Below are 16,596 nucleotides of genomic sequence, written 5' to 3'. Positions count from 1 at the left end.
AAATAATATTAATAATAAATTACTGACAATTTTTATTTATAATATGCGACGGAGAAATTTACAGCCCCTTAGGCTTAGGGCCCCACCCGCCTGTACGTTACGCCTCTGATTTGACGCATTCATTCAAATTATAACGTTAAACTAGAATTTAAAGCCAAATAAAAACATTGTTTTAATTATATTGCCCACAAAAATTAGCCTTTTCCATTTTCTCACTTTTATTTATTACATCCCTTGATGCGCAAGGCACCGGGCGGTCGCCCACTTCGCCCACCCTTTGCTACGCCACTGTCCGTAGATGTTTGTGATTGTCTCTTCATACATCTCATCTTATCACTTCATCCTCAACTTCACGATTAGCCAAAAGTGGCAGAAAGCGAAGTAAAAATCAATGAATCAAAACAGTAAAAGAAAGAGAAGACGAAATATAAATAGAGAGGAAGAACGAGAACGAGAGAGAAGTTAGGAATACCGAAGCAAGGATCCATCTGAGAAAACTGATTGCAACATTTGTCGAAATTGAAGTACGAGAACGTCAAATCGGGGTTCTACTGTACTTGGTCAATTTTGATGACATCGATGTACAACACGTTATTTTGTTATTTATTCAACGCGCCTTCATTATAATTTAGAATGGTACTTACTCATCACATCAAGCGTGAGATGTCCACGAGCAGATTGTCCCTGCTTGTTGGCCGCAAGGCACGTGTAGAGCCCCCTGTCAGACCGTCCCTCCACTTGCCCTATGAGGAGGGTGCCGTTGGGGAACAGGCGGTGCCGCAGGTGGGAGGGCAAGGGCTCCCCGTCCCTCTGCCACGTGACGCTTGAAATTGGGTACCCGGCGACGGGGCACCGCAAATATACGTCAGTTCCCGCGACGACTGTCACATTTCTAGGGGGCCTCGCAGACGGTGGACCTGCGAGAGAGAGAGAGAAAATGCCATCAGTCACAGTTGATGCATTTACGGTGAGCAAGCCAAAGCTGGTGGTATTACAACGAGCTGGAAAAAAGAAATAAAAATCAATTTCTGTAAGATTACTATGGATTAGTTTATTAGTTACCAGTAACTAAGTTAAAATTGCTCTTACTTTCCTAAAAAGTAAATCGGTTACAGTTACTTTGTTCAAAATGTAATTAGATTACAGTAACTTTCCTCAAAAGTGTTCACAAAGTAACCAAGTTACAGTTAATTTGTTCACAAAGTACTAACAGTTACTTCACTAAAAAAGAAACAGAGTTACAATTATTTTGCTAAAAAGTAACCCCATTAGAATTACTTTGCTCAAAAAGTAACTCGATTACAGTTACCTTACTCAAAATCGAATTACGTTACAGTTACTTTGTTCAAAAAGCAATTAAGTTACAGTTCCTTTGCTTAAAAGATAATTAAGTTACAGTTACTTTGGTCAAAAAGTAATTCGGCTATGGTTACTTTGCTCAAAAAGTAATTCGGTAACAGTTACTTTTCTAAAAAAGAAACAGTTACAATTACTTGGCTAAAAAGTAACCCCATTAGAATTACTTTGCTCAAAAAGTAACTCGATTACAGTTACCTTACTCAAAATGTAATTACGTTACAGTTACTTTGCTTAAAAGGTTATTAAGTTACAGTTACTTTGCTCAAAAAGTAATTCGGTAAGTTACTTTGCTCAAAAAGCATTTCAGTTACAGTTGCTTTGCTAAAAAAGTAATTCAGTTACAGTTACTTTACTCAAAAATGCAATTCAGTTACAGTTACTTTGCTAAAAAGTAAGTCGATTACAGTTACTTTGCTCAAAAAGTAACTCGATTAATTACTAGATTAAAAAGTAACTATTAATTACTTTGCTCAAAAAGTAACTTAGTTGCAGTTACTTTGTTAACAAAACAACAGTTATATTGCTGAAAAAGAAACCCAGTTATAGTTAGTTACTTCGCTCAAAAAAGTAACTCGGTTACAGCGGGACATTGGAAAAAAGCACTGTATAAAGAAGTGTATTGGGCCAGTACTAAGTGAGGCGAGTGCTTTTTACACAGCACTCTCATCCAGAATACGGTTCGACTGATATTGCACAAAAATGCTGTAAAGGCCTTCTTTTATACAATGGTTACCAACACCTCAAACGAACAAACCTGTGCATTATTATAATTCCTCCCCCTTCCTGTTTGCATAAAGTGGAGGCATCCAGTTACATGTGTACAAAGGACCACAGAGGACACGAAAAACAAACGGACTGTCAGACAGGACAAATGCAACAGTAGTGTTCTACCTCGACGAGGCAGCAAAAAACCACGGCGAAGCAGAGATGAACAAAATTCCCCTTTTTGTCTCAGGAACTTGTGTGCCTTCAAGCACAGTAACTCAATTCGATAACACCGTTAGTTCAACTTTCAACTTTGCGGGAATTTATCACAAAACATTACAAATCCTCCCTCGCGGTGACAGGAACAAATGGCCACAATATTTCAACGTTGAACTTTGGTTTCCTGGACTCACAATCGCAGAAACGAGAAGCTTCTGCAAAGGCGTCGCTTAGAATTGCGCCAAAAGAGAAACTGACAAAGGAACATGGCAGGGAGGAGACGGGCGAAAGGATAACAGATGAAAGTAATTTCCGAAACAGTAATGAAGACAAGGAAGAACTGAGGGTGGGGAGTGAAATCGAACAAAGACGAAGCGTGTTTTGGTGCAATGAGGTAAACAAGATACACCGCTGGCCTGATAAAATGTTCCTCATTTATACGTTTGATGCTTGTAGGTTCCTCACACACAATATTTTATCAACAAATGAATAACGATTCGTCTATTCTTGTTTGTAGGCTGCTCTATATGGAGGAATCGTGCACTTTGGTCTATTTTTTTTTACCAATATCTCGGCTTGTACTAAAAATATCGGAACGATTCCATATGACGTGCTCTGCTTCAAGTTCCTCGATTTGTTATTGAGACAGCTTGGGTTCTCTGAACGACGGTTCAATGAACAGGTGGTGTGTGTGTATGTATGTTGACAGATAGGTCGTTTCAGGGAATCAAATCGGCTCTGTGGAATTTTCTTTTGGTATTTCTATCAACCAAAATTCAGCAGGAAATTATGCCATGGTATAATTTTGAGTTAATTCTGGAAGTTTCCAAAAATAGTGGAAAATTTGCATAAACACTATGAAATGTGTGTGAATTAGTTCATATTAAGAATTCCAGGTGGTAGCACAAATGCAAAATTGTGCGAGATCTGCCAGAAGTATGCAAGCCTAATTCACCACGAAATTCTAACATATGCACTGAGATTCACTGATGGATGCCCGCTCTGACCCATACAAGGAGGGCTACAACCCCCTACGAAAGGAAAATGTTGAGAGAAAAAGATAAAGTGTTCCCCTGTGCTTAGCACCACGCCATGAAGGCGTATAGGGGTGTGGGGGTAACGCCCCACACTTTCTTGATCCGGTCGTGAGTGGGGGTGATGTGATCAGCATCACGCCCCTGACCGCCTTTAAACCCCCGGGTTTTCCCCCAGGTACCCATGTCATTCGACGCTGGGTGGGCGCCGGGGCCGCTTCCAACGTTAGAAAAGTTACCGGATTTTACTTAGCTATTAACTTTTTCCGTCCAAAGTTGAGCCGGCCGCCGTAGCGGAATGGTTAGCACATCGTGCTACGACGTCAGGGGTCCGTGGTTCGAATCCCGACCTGGGCGTGGGTGTTTATGAGTGTCCATTCATCAATTTCATCATATCATCACTCATCCCCATCTTCGCAAACTAGCCAAAAGTGGCACAAAAGCGAAGTAAAATAAACTAAATCAATAAACCGTCTAATGTTGGGGATAAGAAATTCATATATATTTTTCTTCAAAACTCCTACCTTATACTACACAGTATATGAGAGAATTGTGTTTTTTAATGTGCTTAAGCGTGCTTGTAATTGTTAGCATGTGTACAGGTACCAGAATAATAATGGGGCGCGTGGATCTTGCAACACTCTCTCAACCACAATTCCTTATGTGTGTTTCTTAATGCAAATGGCAAGTTTTCAATAGTAAGTTCGGTCGTCGCCGTAGAATTAGGCAACATACACAACGCATTTAGTCACGCGAGTATTTCAGGATCACTTTTATTGATGGTGACTGTATAGTGTCTCTCGAAAGTTTTAGGACAACGACATTTTAAACTAGGGAACCCAATTTACACAAGGCGTTGGTGGGTTGAGTGCAGAGTTAGGCTCAGTTTCAGGGTTGCCACATGCACAATAGATATTTATGAAATACTTGAAATAAATAAATCTAAGTATTATTGTATAAAACTAGAAAAAAATATCAGTATTACATTTGTTGCAAATGAGAAATACTTTCTGAAAGAAAGAAAATGGATTTTCTAGTATTTCATCGCTGATGAGTCTACACAAAGAAAAGAGAAGAGAAGAAAACGAATGGGGACAAAAGAGAGGAAAAGAGAGAAAGAGGAAGAGGAGAAGTAAAGGAGGGAAGAAAATAGAGGACAGTAGTGGATAGGAGAAGTAATGAGGAGAAAAGAAAAACATTCGAGGAGAGATGAGGAAAATGGAGCAAAAGGAAGTACAAGGAGGAAAACAAGATGAGAGAAGAATAGAAGAGGAGTTTGGAGAGGAGAGGAGAGAAGGAGGCGAGAAGAGGGGAGTGGAGAGTATAGTAAAAGAGAGAAAAACAAAAGTAGAGGAGAATAGTGCAGTGGAGTCAGAAATCGAAGACAGGAGAGGAGATAAGAGAAGTGACGAAGAGTGGGATGGGACAAGATGCGAGAAAAGTAGGGAAGGCGATATGAGATAAAAGCAGAGGAGAAGGAGTGGAGAGACGAAGGAGAAGGAGGAGAAGAATGGAAGGGACTGGAGACGAGAGGAAAGAAGAGGTAGTTGCAGAAAATATCGTCTCAGCGTCAAGAATTGATACATTGATCAAAATATCGACATGAAACATTCAAAAACATTTTGAAATGTATTGAAGAATGTATTAGACCGGTGCGAAATGCCTTTTGGCCGAGTTCAGAGCAAGATAAAATCTTGCAAGTAAGATGTTTGATTTTACCTGCGATTATATCACAAAAAACATGAATGCAATTTTAATATTTATAAGAATTATGAAATTTTTCTCCACTTCTCGAATCGTTGAAATGGAGATTTTGTAATTTAATATTTCCCCTCATCCCATCGTTAATTCCAAACTGAATCATTCCGTTTCACACGGCGTGGACAATGAACACAATGGAATATGTCTAAAACTTACGAAAACTTTCTGCCACCGGAGGGGTTTGAACCTACGACCATCAGATTGACAATCCTTAACGTTAACCACTACCCTTCAAGCTTTGGCTCCTGATAGTAGTAGATAAAACTCTGAACAGTCTTATGAAATGTATTTGCTGTTTCGTAATATACCTAGGTAACATGAAATAATTACACTGCTTCCAAATTGCCAAATGTGCGAAACGTTATACGTAAACTGGCGGAAAATTGTATTCATAAAATCAGATCACATTTGACAGTGTTAGTCAAGAGGTTGAAGAAGCTGACCAATGTGAAATGTAGATGTAGACTGTTCAGGACACGTGACTGCGTCAGTAAACAATCATTTCGACTGTTGCAGTATCACAGGAAGAGAACATCGTCCTGCAATGTTCACGCCTCTAGATATTTTCCAATAATAATATCTAATCACAATAATAAGTTAGAAGAAATAACTCGCATTTTCACAACTACCAATGTTCTCGTCTTTTTTCATCATATCGAAAATCATTTCTCGAAGATAGCTGCTGTACTACAAGAAAGCAATTCAAAACTAAAGTAACAGTTCGACAACATGTATTCCCAACCACAATTACAATATTGGAGGGACAGGATACTTAAAAATTGTTGTTACGACACAAGAAAAGGGCGTGGTGTAGTGGTTAGAGTTCTCGATTGGGATGCTAGTGGTCCCAGGTTCGGTTCTCCTTACGAGGTGTTCTCTTTTTTTAATTCTCTTTTTATTAATGAAGAGCGTGGTGACATTATTTGTAATAGCAGAGTAAAGTGGTTGCATTGTTCTGCATCTGGAATTTATATATATTAAGAAAATGAATTGACACACGTTCAAAGGGATATTTTCATGTATAACGTCGTGAATTATGATCCTCTAACGATAATTGTGTACTGCTTCAAAGACATTGACAAATATTAATGAAATAACTATTTATATTTGTGACAATTCAGGACATACTAAACCAATTTTCCCACTCTAGTTCAATGCAAGGATACCTCCGCAAATATCGACTGAAAAGTTTTCATCATGTGCAATTCTCCATTAAATGTTTTTGCCGATTCGTACTACGCGTACCTTCATTTTCTTTGTTACAAACAAGTATTCCTTGCACATTACATGTTGAAGTAGAGTTGCATCTACATTTCACACTGGTCAGCTACTTCTATTCACTATCATGAGCGAAAGCTTGTAGGATAGTGGTTACCGTTAAATATTGTCAACCTGATGGTCGTGGGTTCAAACCCCTCCGGTGGCAGAAAATTTTCGTAAGTTTTAGACATATCTCATTGTGTTCATTGTCTATGCTGTGTGGAACAGAGTGATTCAGTTTGGAATTAACGATGGGGGGAGGGGAAATAATAAATTACAAAATCTCCATTTCAACTAACCTAGAAGTGGAAAAAAAATTGATAATTCTTATAAATACTAAAATCAAACATCTTACGTGGAAAATTTTATCTTGATCTGTACTTAGCCAAAAGGCATTCCGTACCGATCTAATGAATTCTCCAATACATTTCAAAATGTTATTGAATGATTCATGTTGATAATTTGATCAATGCTTCAATTCTAGACGCCGAGACGATATTTTCTGCAACTACCTCTTCTGTCCTCTCATCTCCAGTCCCTTCTCTTCTCTTCTTCTTCTCCATCTTCTCTCCCTTCTTCTCTTCTGCTTTTATCTCATATCGCCTTCCCTACTTTTCTCGCATCTTATCTCCATCCCACTTTTCTCTACTCCTCTTATCTCCTCTCCTGTCTTCGATTTCCGACTCCACTACACTCTTCTCCTCTTCTTTTGTTTTTCTCTCTTTTACTATACTCTCCACTCCCCTCTTCTCGCCTCCTTCTCTCCTCTCCTCTCCAAACTCCTCTTCTATTCTTCTCTCATCTTGTTTTCCTCCTTGTACTTCCTTTTGCTCCATTTTCCTCATCTCTCCTCGAATGTTTTTCTTTTCTCCTCATTACTTCTCCTATCCAGTTCTGTCCTATCTTTTCTTCCCTCCTTTACTTTCCCTCTCTCCTTTCTCATCTCATTTGTTGTCCCTTTTCGTTTCCTCTCTCCTCTTTTCCTTTTTGTAGACTCATCAGCGATGAAATACTAGAAAATCGATTTTCTTTCTTTCAGAAAGTATTTCTTACTTGCGACAAATGTAATACTCATATTTTTTTAAGATTTTTTTTACAATAATGCTTGGTTTTATTCCATTCGCGTATTTCATAAATATCTATTGTGCAAATGGCAACCCTGAAATTAAGCCTAACTTGACACGCAACCCACCAGCGTCTTATGTAATTTGGGTTGCCTAGTTTAAAATATCGTTGTCCTAAAACTTTTGAGAGACGCTGTAAAAGATCTTCCAAAGGGTTTTCTACATTTGTAAATACAATCAAGTCACATCTACTTGTATTTGTTGTAGAGCAATTCCAGAAAAAATGTCAACCTTGATGGTCAAAATTATATCTCAGTGAAGACCAATGCGCTATATTGTTTTAAAGAAGAACATCTTTAGATTGCGAATATACAATACATGTGTTTCTGAACTGTAACATTTGTCTGTAAAAGAAATACCTCATAAAGTTCAGTACTATTACACCAACTTTGATTCAGAAAATCCAAATTCATAGATTGCCAATTGTGTCAGTCTGTTACCTTTAAATTTATTTTTATATGGTTCTGGCAGAATACATTTGAAGAAATTTTGCTATGCTATGCTATTTGTAAATGTCCTGAGTTGTATTGTTTTCATTATATGTATCATGAATAAAAGGAATGAAATAAAACTGTTTCTGAAGTGACGGTCTGGAATTGCTCTGCATGTAAAACACAAGAATCACCCCAAAGGTAAACATGTCGAAAGGAATCTGTGAGAGATTCTTCAGTTACAGCAGGTCTAGTTCAAAGGATCTGTAAGGAAATCGCCCAGATACCTGTAGACATTAGGCCTACATGTTAACATTGTTAAGTCGAGCTATGCAGGATGTCCCTCAACGACTGCTAGAATGTTTGCGCAGAAGTAGTAGTCATCTACTGCACGTCATCACCAAGCCATAACAGGGTGTCTACAAAAATAACAAATCCAAAATTCTTGACTTTTTCTTGAACCTCCCCCCCTTTTATTAACATTTATTTAATCGCCCCTGCTTAGGTAAATTGGAAATTAAGAACATATGCATTTTTATTCAATGAGGAACCCCTACCACAAGGTCGGTTAAGATGAAAACTGAAGCTGTACTTTAAAAAGAGATTTAGACTTGCTTTAATTATTAATGCGTGTAACAATTAATGCTTCAGACTTCATCCTGAATGGGGAATGGCAACATTATTTTATTTAATATTTTTGCATTACATAACTTTACGCATGCGAGAATGTAATTCTTAAGAAACAAAGTTAATAAATATTAACCACAACTCAATACAATTTTAGATTTCCAAATATTCAATTTTATCAAATCCCAGTACAGGTATATAATAATGTAAGTTCACTATACTGTGGAAAAAGTAGTAAAAATTCTTGACCACAAGCATAATTTCTTGATTTGTCTTTACTTTCTTGACCTACCTGTTGATTTCTCGACTTTCTTGACCTACCTGATGATTTCTTGACTTTTTTCTTTACTTTCTTGACCTAACTGTTGATTTCTTGACTTTTTCTTTACTTACTTGACCTACCTCTTGATTTCTTGACTTTTTTCTTTACTTTCTTGACCTACCTGTTGATTTCTTTACTTTTTCTTTACTTTCTTGACCTACCTGTTGATTTCTTGAACTTTTCTTTACTTTCTTGACCTACCTGTTGATTTCTTGACTTTTTTCTTTACTTTCTTGACCTACCTGTTGATTTCTTGACTTTTTTCTTTACTTTCTTGACCTACCTGTTGATTTCTTGACTTTTTTCTTTACTTTCTTGACCTACCTGTTGATTTCTTGACTTTTTCTTTACTTTCTTGACTGCATAAATCTACCCATCTCTTTAGCGGTATGCAATTATGTAATGGCATTATCTGCACTATTTATTTTCACGGTTAAATCTCTTGCTACTATTTATTCTCTTCTCTATACCTTCATTTCAAATTGCCACATTTTTTGAGACACCCTGTATACTAGTTCACGTACGATTTAAGCGTTGTGTGTAGGTTAGATAAAACACAGGGAAATATTTCCAAGGGTGCAAGATATTAAGCCCTGCTCGCACGTTAAATACAACTCACAAAGGTCTCCGACGGACCCACTGCTTACCGTAAATATTGAGCCTGGCCTGGTGCATGGATGTCCCCATCATGTTTCGAGCGACGCACGAGTACAGCCCGCCATCCTCCACCCTGGAGCGGGAGATGTTGAGGTGACCCACGACGTCGCCGCTGACGTCCAGGAAGCTCCCGAGCACGTAGCCTCGGGGCCCGAGCTCGGCGCCGTCCAGGAGCCAAGTTATCCTCGGAGGGGGATTCCCAGAGGCCACGCACTTGAGGGAAATGGCAGGCCCCGGTTGGAGGGTCTGCTCGATGAAAGTCGACTGGAGTTCCGGTGCCACGGCTGAAACGACAAGAGAAAATGAATGCGTTAGGCTATTTGTGATTTCAACTATTTGTTATGACATCTGGCGAGAGATTTTCGAACTACTCTTTCTGTGATAACGAGAGGCTTAGCAACTTGGGAGATATATGCTAACAGCACCAAAACTGACCTGCCTAACCTATCCCCGTAGGCATATAATAGCAGAAATAAGCATGTAGTAAATATGTTAGGCAGGTTAATTCTTGTTAATTTAAGATATTATATGCATACGTGGATAGCAGGCAAGTCATCTTTGGTTCTGTTTGCATGTATTTCCATGTTGTTAAGGCTGACGCTAGCCGCTCGTTCTGGGATATGCCACGTGGGCACAAATGGAGAAAACACTAATAAATATACATTGATTATTCAGTAATGTTTCTGCCTAGAGAACCTTAAAACTAACCACCCCTACCCAAAGCCTCTTCTGCCTCGTTTTGATATCATTACTAAGTTGCCCTCACAGAACAGAATATGTTTAAAAAAAATCTAGAAACATGGTATTCGTGAGTACACTCCCAGTGATGTGCGTCTACGTGTAAACAACGATAGTCTATATTCTACACGTAGACTATATTATACACGTAGATAACGTAATATATGTAAACAACATGACGAAAGGTGATAACTTAGCAAAGGGCGCTGTAGAAATAAAACAAAATTATACTGCGTATCAGTTGCTAATGTGTTAGAAAAACCTTTCATACTCTTCCTTTCAATTTCGAACAATTCCTCACCTAGGAAAAAAGCGTAACGTAGGAAATATTTTAGTGTTCTGTGGGAAAAGGACTACTTTTGCCTCACGACTGCCATCTGTTTTTTTTTTGCATACGATTTATTTTCTTTCGAACTTGGTAGAAGAGAAGTGAGAACTTTTGTTGTAAATAAGATTCTTGTCAGTTCGTTAGGAACAAATACACTTGAAAATGTCACTTTCCTTCCCTGAAAGGCTTCAAAATTATTTCTAATGTACTTTAGATTGTCTACGTAGTCTATGTAAACTATAACCAAATGTAATCTACGCGTAGGTAGACGTAAACTTATAACAAACGTTTCCCGATTTCAATCCACTGAGGTGATACGTTTTGATTACAATGTTTCAAGTTCTACAACCCAAACTGCACAAAATAACCCTTGTAAAGCCGAAAATTATTTCTAAACCAGCTTCACCAGCAGGTAGGGCTCTGCACATTCATAATCGCGGCCATTTATTGAGATGTGATCAGCACCACGCTCCGGCGGCCTTTACCGCCCATCCCCACACAGATACGCATTTATTAGAGGTTTGGTTAAACCCCACAGACGCTTCATGCAGGAGTATTGCTGAAAAAAATCCCTGGAATCATGGGCGTAACTTGATCTCTTTCTGGGGGGGGGGGGGCGAGTAGAAGAATCAAAATGTTATCGAGCTCATAAAATATCATCCAGGACATTTGCAAAATCATAAAAAGGACTCGTTTTTTTGTTCCTCACGTTCCGGGAGGTTAACAAAAGTACCATTAATTTGTAAATTTTCATAAACCTGATCATTTTGGGGGACAAGTGTCCCCGCCAAGCTACGCATGTGCGGGGCATCGAGCCCTAGTGGTAGTCAGACGCCATACCTACTGCGGCTCAGCTTACGACATTATTATTACTTTAGGTGTTAGAAAGAGTGGAAAGGACGAGAGAGAAAGAGGAGAGAAGAAGGAAGAACAATGAAGAAAGATAGGAAAGAGGATATAGAGTCCAACCACCTTCCAGATGAGAGAAAATGTTTAGCTACAGGTGAAAGTACAGTTGACAAGGGAAGGCCACCTGCTGGAATGTTCCAGGAAAACAACTTTCTAATAGTCTGGAGGGGAGTAATGTTTTTGTATATATATCGTCCTGTTTTTGTATCTTGTTACATTTGTACTTGGTGCAGAGTCTGAAGAAGACCTTGCTAGAAGGTTGAAACGTTACGTTCAGTTTATGTTTTATAATGAAATAAATTTCTGCCTTGGTCATCATATTGAGTTTTTCTTACTTTTGGTATTCGATTTTATATCAAAAGTCCGACCCGCGCCCCCTACAAATTTATCTGAGAACGCCTATGACATCAACCTTCCAGGTGTGCCACAGAAAAACTATTTCTCCAAAACCTGTGCAGATCATGTGCCGTGAATACATCTGGAATGAAATTGAGCATACATTTCCTCAGCAGTTCATGACAGTTCTATTCTAGATATCATTCTCCTTTCTATTTCCTCGGGTTGCGTTGCATAAATTACACACGCGTGGCTATATCCGTTTCTGAAAATTCCCTCTTCCGGTTATTTTCACACCCTCTTTCATTCTCGAGCAGCTAATTAAATTTTAACGAGCTCCAGCGACGAAAATCTGAGAATCCTCAAGTGGGAAGGAAATCTCAGAGAACCAAAAAAAATATAAAAAGTCGGATCTGTATTCTAAAAATGTGAACGCAGCCGCCTCTCCCCCTCCTAGCTCTACGCCTGGTTAATTTTTTCAGTGCCACACACTAAGCGTCTCAACAACTTTGTAATTAAACTGATAATATCTTCGGAAGATTCTCCTTCGTGAAAATCACGTGCCTCTAACCCTTGCATTTAAAGTCGAATTGAGTAGGCAAGGTGTACGCAGAAGTTTCCTAAGAAGGGGGCTGAGGATGGGTCGCCAGAGGTATTTGTTTCTGCTGAGGACCAGCTGGTGATAGAATTTATGATAAAATTATGTTTCTGGCCTTGTCCTGTTTTGGTAGGTTGTTTTAAGGTAGTGAGGTACAGTCGGAGAAAGAATTACCTGGGCCACGGGACCTAGAATTTTGTAACGTCTTAAAGCCTGTTGTTTATGCAACCCAAATAACAAATTATTCGCTTAAGTTTGTCTGGTGGATCTGAGTTCTCGGGAAGGATTGAGCATTGATAGCATGAGTCACATGACTCATGCCCCAGGAACAACAAACAACAGCTGGGTGCTAAGTGGCGTCAAGAAGAACATTTCAGCAAGTGGTTTCTTAACAAGATCTACTCGTAAGAAAATATTTTTCAAGTGATACTAGTCATTGTCAAGAAGGTTCATGAAATGATGGTTCTCATCACAGGCCACATGCCACACGCTAATGTTTTAAGTCCAGTTTATGCACTGGACCTACAGATTAAAGTGGGATCCGAACCAAATGTTCCTCTATCTGGTATTGAATTCGAAAGCCTTTGATTACATGTCGAAGACGTTACCACTACGCCATCGGAGAGGCAATGGAACGCTTTGAGAAAGAGACAAGTGAAACCATATTTGGCGTAAATTTTAAAAATAAGACAATATTTTGTGGTCACAGTTTCGAACCGTGGGAGAGGCATATATATTTTTTGTCCCATCGTCCATTTCACGATATTTTCTTCCTCACTGACACGATTAACGCCAGTGGGAGAAGAAAAGCGAAGTAAAATAGCTGAAACAGAAATAAAAGGAAAAAGCGAAACAAATTTTATCCATAATATTCTGCAGTCACTTCAGTCGTGTTCAAGGAATCCTACCTTTAAAGAGAGCCGTGGTCTCTAACTTGTCTTTTCCCCTTCCTTTGTGCTCTCGATTCCCTCTGTCACGATTGGTCTAAAACTAATTAATGCGACGTTAATTAAACAATCAAAACAACGAAACAATGCACAATCAACTGCTCAACATTCCATTTTTTTTCGAATCTGAAAACAATTGAGATGCAGTAAAATGAAGCAAGAAGCAGTAATAAAATGGGAATTTGGTACGGTATAGAATTAAATCGGTGAAGATGTCCCATTTGATTGGATTTTTGTTATTTAGTGTCGCTATTCTTTCACTTTTGGCAAATAGCGACGATGAAGATGAGTAATGAGTGATGATATGATGACATTGATTAACGGACACTCACCAAGAAGACCCATGGCCAAGCCCAGATTCGAACCAGGGGCCCATGCTGTCGTAGCGCGCTGTGCTAACCACTCCGCCACGGAGGTTGGTTAGGAGTGGACATTATACCATATTTTGTGTGCGCAATTGGGATCAATCAATGGAATGACTAGGCACATTATATTATTAATATATTCATATCATAATATCACGTCATATTATTCGGCACGAAGTAACATCATAGATATTCAATCTTGCATTATTGCCTTTCAACTATTTCTTCGACTTCAGGTTAATAACATCAATAAGATAAATTATGAAACAAATGATAATGAATGTGGGATATTGACAGTTATTTCGAATTACCTGACACAAGCAACATTAAGCAGACTCGGTGCGCAAGCTCATTAAGTGGTCAACATTCGATCTCGTCACCAAAGTTCCCGGATTTGAGTACCGTCCTTGTCACAGGTGTTTGAGTATTTCGTCATTAATTTCATGTAATGGTCACTCGTCCGCGACTAGGAAGAAAAGTGATGTTACGTAACAAAACTTATAAAAATAAACATGATCGAAGAGTACTTATTTCATCTCTCACGAAATCTCCTATAAAACCGGGATATATGAAATATATTTATCTTCACATACTTTTTCGATTTCTATATTTAACTGACCGAGAACGGGAGAGCAATTTTCAATACCAGAAACCGAGAGGCGGAGACACTGTCAAGTCTTGTTTCTTTCTTGACATCTCCCTAATTGAGTTGTTGGTCTGTTCGTTATTGGCTTTGTATTGGCAATTGTCATTATTCTTCCCCTGTAGGTAAACCATAACGACGATTTAAGATGAAATAAAGCAGATAAAAGGGCAAGAACAAGAAAGTCATGTCTGCCCGGGACTTCAACCCAGAACCTTACGTAACGAGATTTGAAATTCTGGAGAAGGCATCTGTGTTTGCTCTTGACTTTCTCTTTCCTCAACTTCTGTTATTTTATCATGCACGTATAATTAAAATGGATCTGAGAAAATACGTTGCGATCCATAATTGTGTTGGTTAGATACTATACTGTAAATGTGAACTCCAACATGGAATAAATTATTCCCTTTTGTATGTGGTTGAACATGACATTTTCTTACACTGTGACAATTTTTTTTTTAGTTTTTCTGCACAGATAAGCTAATCTGGACTGGACCATCAGTTTAAAATGACATACGAACTACTACGTGCATCCACCGTGTATCGAACCTGGGATCCCTTGATTATAAGGTGACGACGTTATCATTACGCCATCGAGGAGAAAATATTATTCACTCGATCTATACAATAATTTATTTAAACATTTACATTTTCGTTTTCTTCTTTCTTTTTTGTTAACTACTCTTCTACGACTCTTTTTTTGTCTTGGAATTTCTTCTTGTTTCAGGAAAAAAATAATACATGCAGGCTGTATACCCCCCCATACAAATAGATAGAAAGCTCACTCTCGAGAACTAATTTATAAATAACGTAACCATTAGGAAACAATTCGAACGTTAACTGATATAACTGCAGATGAAACAATACTTACAGACGCTAACGAAATATCTATTCTTGTATAAGCTCACAGGCAACAGGTATCTGGTGAGTCATTCACTCTTGCTAACTACGAGCGAAGGTCACTGAACCAAAGAGTGGCAAGCAGGCGTCTGCTCTACGAAACTAGGGTTAGCAGACGAGGCCCGTGTTCCTGTTATCAATGACGTACGAAATAAGGAGGAACACAGCTTTCATATCAAACTAGACCCTTGTTTTGGTCCCGTCATTGCATGTAAAACACTTTCTCGTCGTGGCCTTGAAGGCCTACGTAAAGGCTTCTCTGCAAGAAAGATATCTTACCATTGAGGGGAGGAAAAGTGTGCTTGTGTATCGAGGCCCTTCAACTTTCGTATTCTTCTTCATTTCAGAACGCGTGCTGTATCGTCGATTTAATCCAATCTATCCGTTGTAGGATTTAGGTTCTGTTTCTGTTCGGTAATTTCAAATTGTCTTCCTGCTTATGTTATTCGCGACGAAGCTTCTGGTTTCGATAATCTGGACAGTAACGGGATTATGTTGGTTGGTTGATTTGGTGTCCTAAGTCCACTTTATGCACAGTAAGACTAATCGCGAATGCACATACAGTTTAAAGTGGTATCCGAACCACTATGTGCCTACACATTACTTTGCTGCTAGATATTTGCATGCTAAGATGAAGGAAATGCTACATTTTCAGTGTGTGGAATTAAGATTTATTTCTGATACGAAGAATCGGAGAATGGAGTAGTGAGAAAAGTATCACCTCACATGTTTGAATTATAGCGCCCTCCCCCCCCACACACACAGGATATCGGCCGTGGTTTTTATAACGAAATATAACATGGATGAATTGTGTCAAGAAAAACTGGAGCCTATTCACATCCCTACGGAACTTGGAAGAAAGTCCACGTAGAAATTAGAAAGTTCTGTTCCGACAAAATCGGGACGTATAGTAAATGAAAAAGCAAAGTGCTACCTTGTGCTTTGCACCAAGCCATGAAGGCGTATAGGGGGTGCGGAGTTAGGGTCCCACACTTTCTTGTTACGGCCGAAGGTGGTGGGTATAATGTGATCAGCACCACGCCCCTGGCCGCCTTTACCCCCCCTTAAGTTTCCTACAGGTACCCACTTTATACGACGCTGGGTGGGCGCCGGAGCCACTTGAACAGGTGGACAAAAGTCCAATTCTCCCCAGTCGGGGATCGAACTCAGATCTCTCGCATGGTAATCAAACTCCCTAATGACCGAGCTACCGCGGCACATATAGTTTAGTAGCCTTTGTAATTAAGGCAAGAATTATTTTAGCGTTTCGTTCAACGGTTTTAGGGGAATCATTTTCGGGTATAGGCTATAATTCTTGTCGGTTTTGCGACCT

At 39.0% G+C, this 16,596-nt stretch overlaps 1 protein-coding gene across 1 annotated transcript in view; it reads right to left on the bottom strand.

The window, feature by feature from the left end:
* The window catches only part of LOC145989730 (cell adhesion molecule Dscam1-like), a 505,150-nt gene that overhangs the window by 72,529 nt on the left and 416,025 nt on the right, over positions 1–16,596 (bottom strand). Inside the window, exons 7-8 of the mRNA XM_083125004.1 lie at positions 9,490–9,783; positions 645–917 (exon numbers count right to left, since the gene is read on the bottom strand). Of these exons, the coding sequence (XP_082981130.1) occupies positions 645–917; positions 9,490–9,783 (567 nt within the window). The remainder of the gene's footprint in view (positions 1–644; positions 918–9,489; positions 9,784–16,596) is intronic.

This window comes from Lepisma saccharinum, chromosome 7 (assembly GCF_977018435.1).
Source record: "Lepisma saccharinum chromosome 7, izLepSacc3.1, whole genome shotgun sequence".
NCBI classification, from domain to species: Eukaryota; Metazoa; Arthropoda; class Insecta; order Zygentoma; family Lepismatidae; genus Lepisma; species Lepisma saccharinum.
This window is presented reverse-complemented; position numbering and strand designations above follow the sequence as displayed.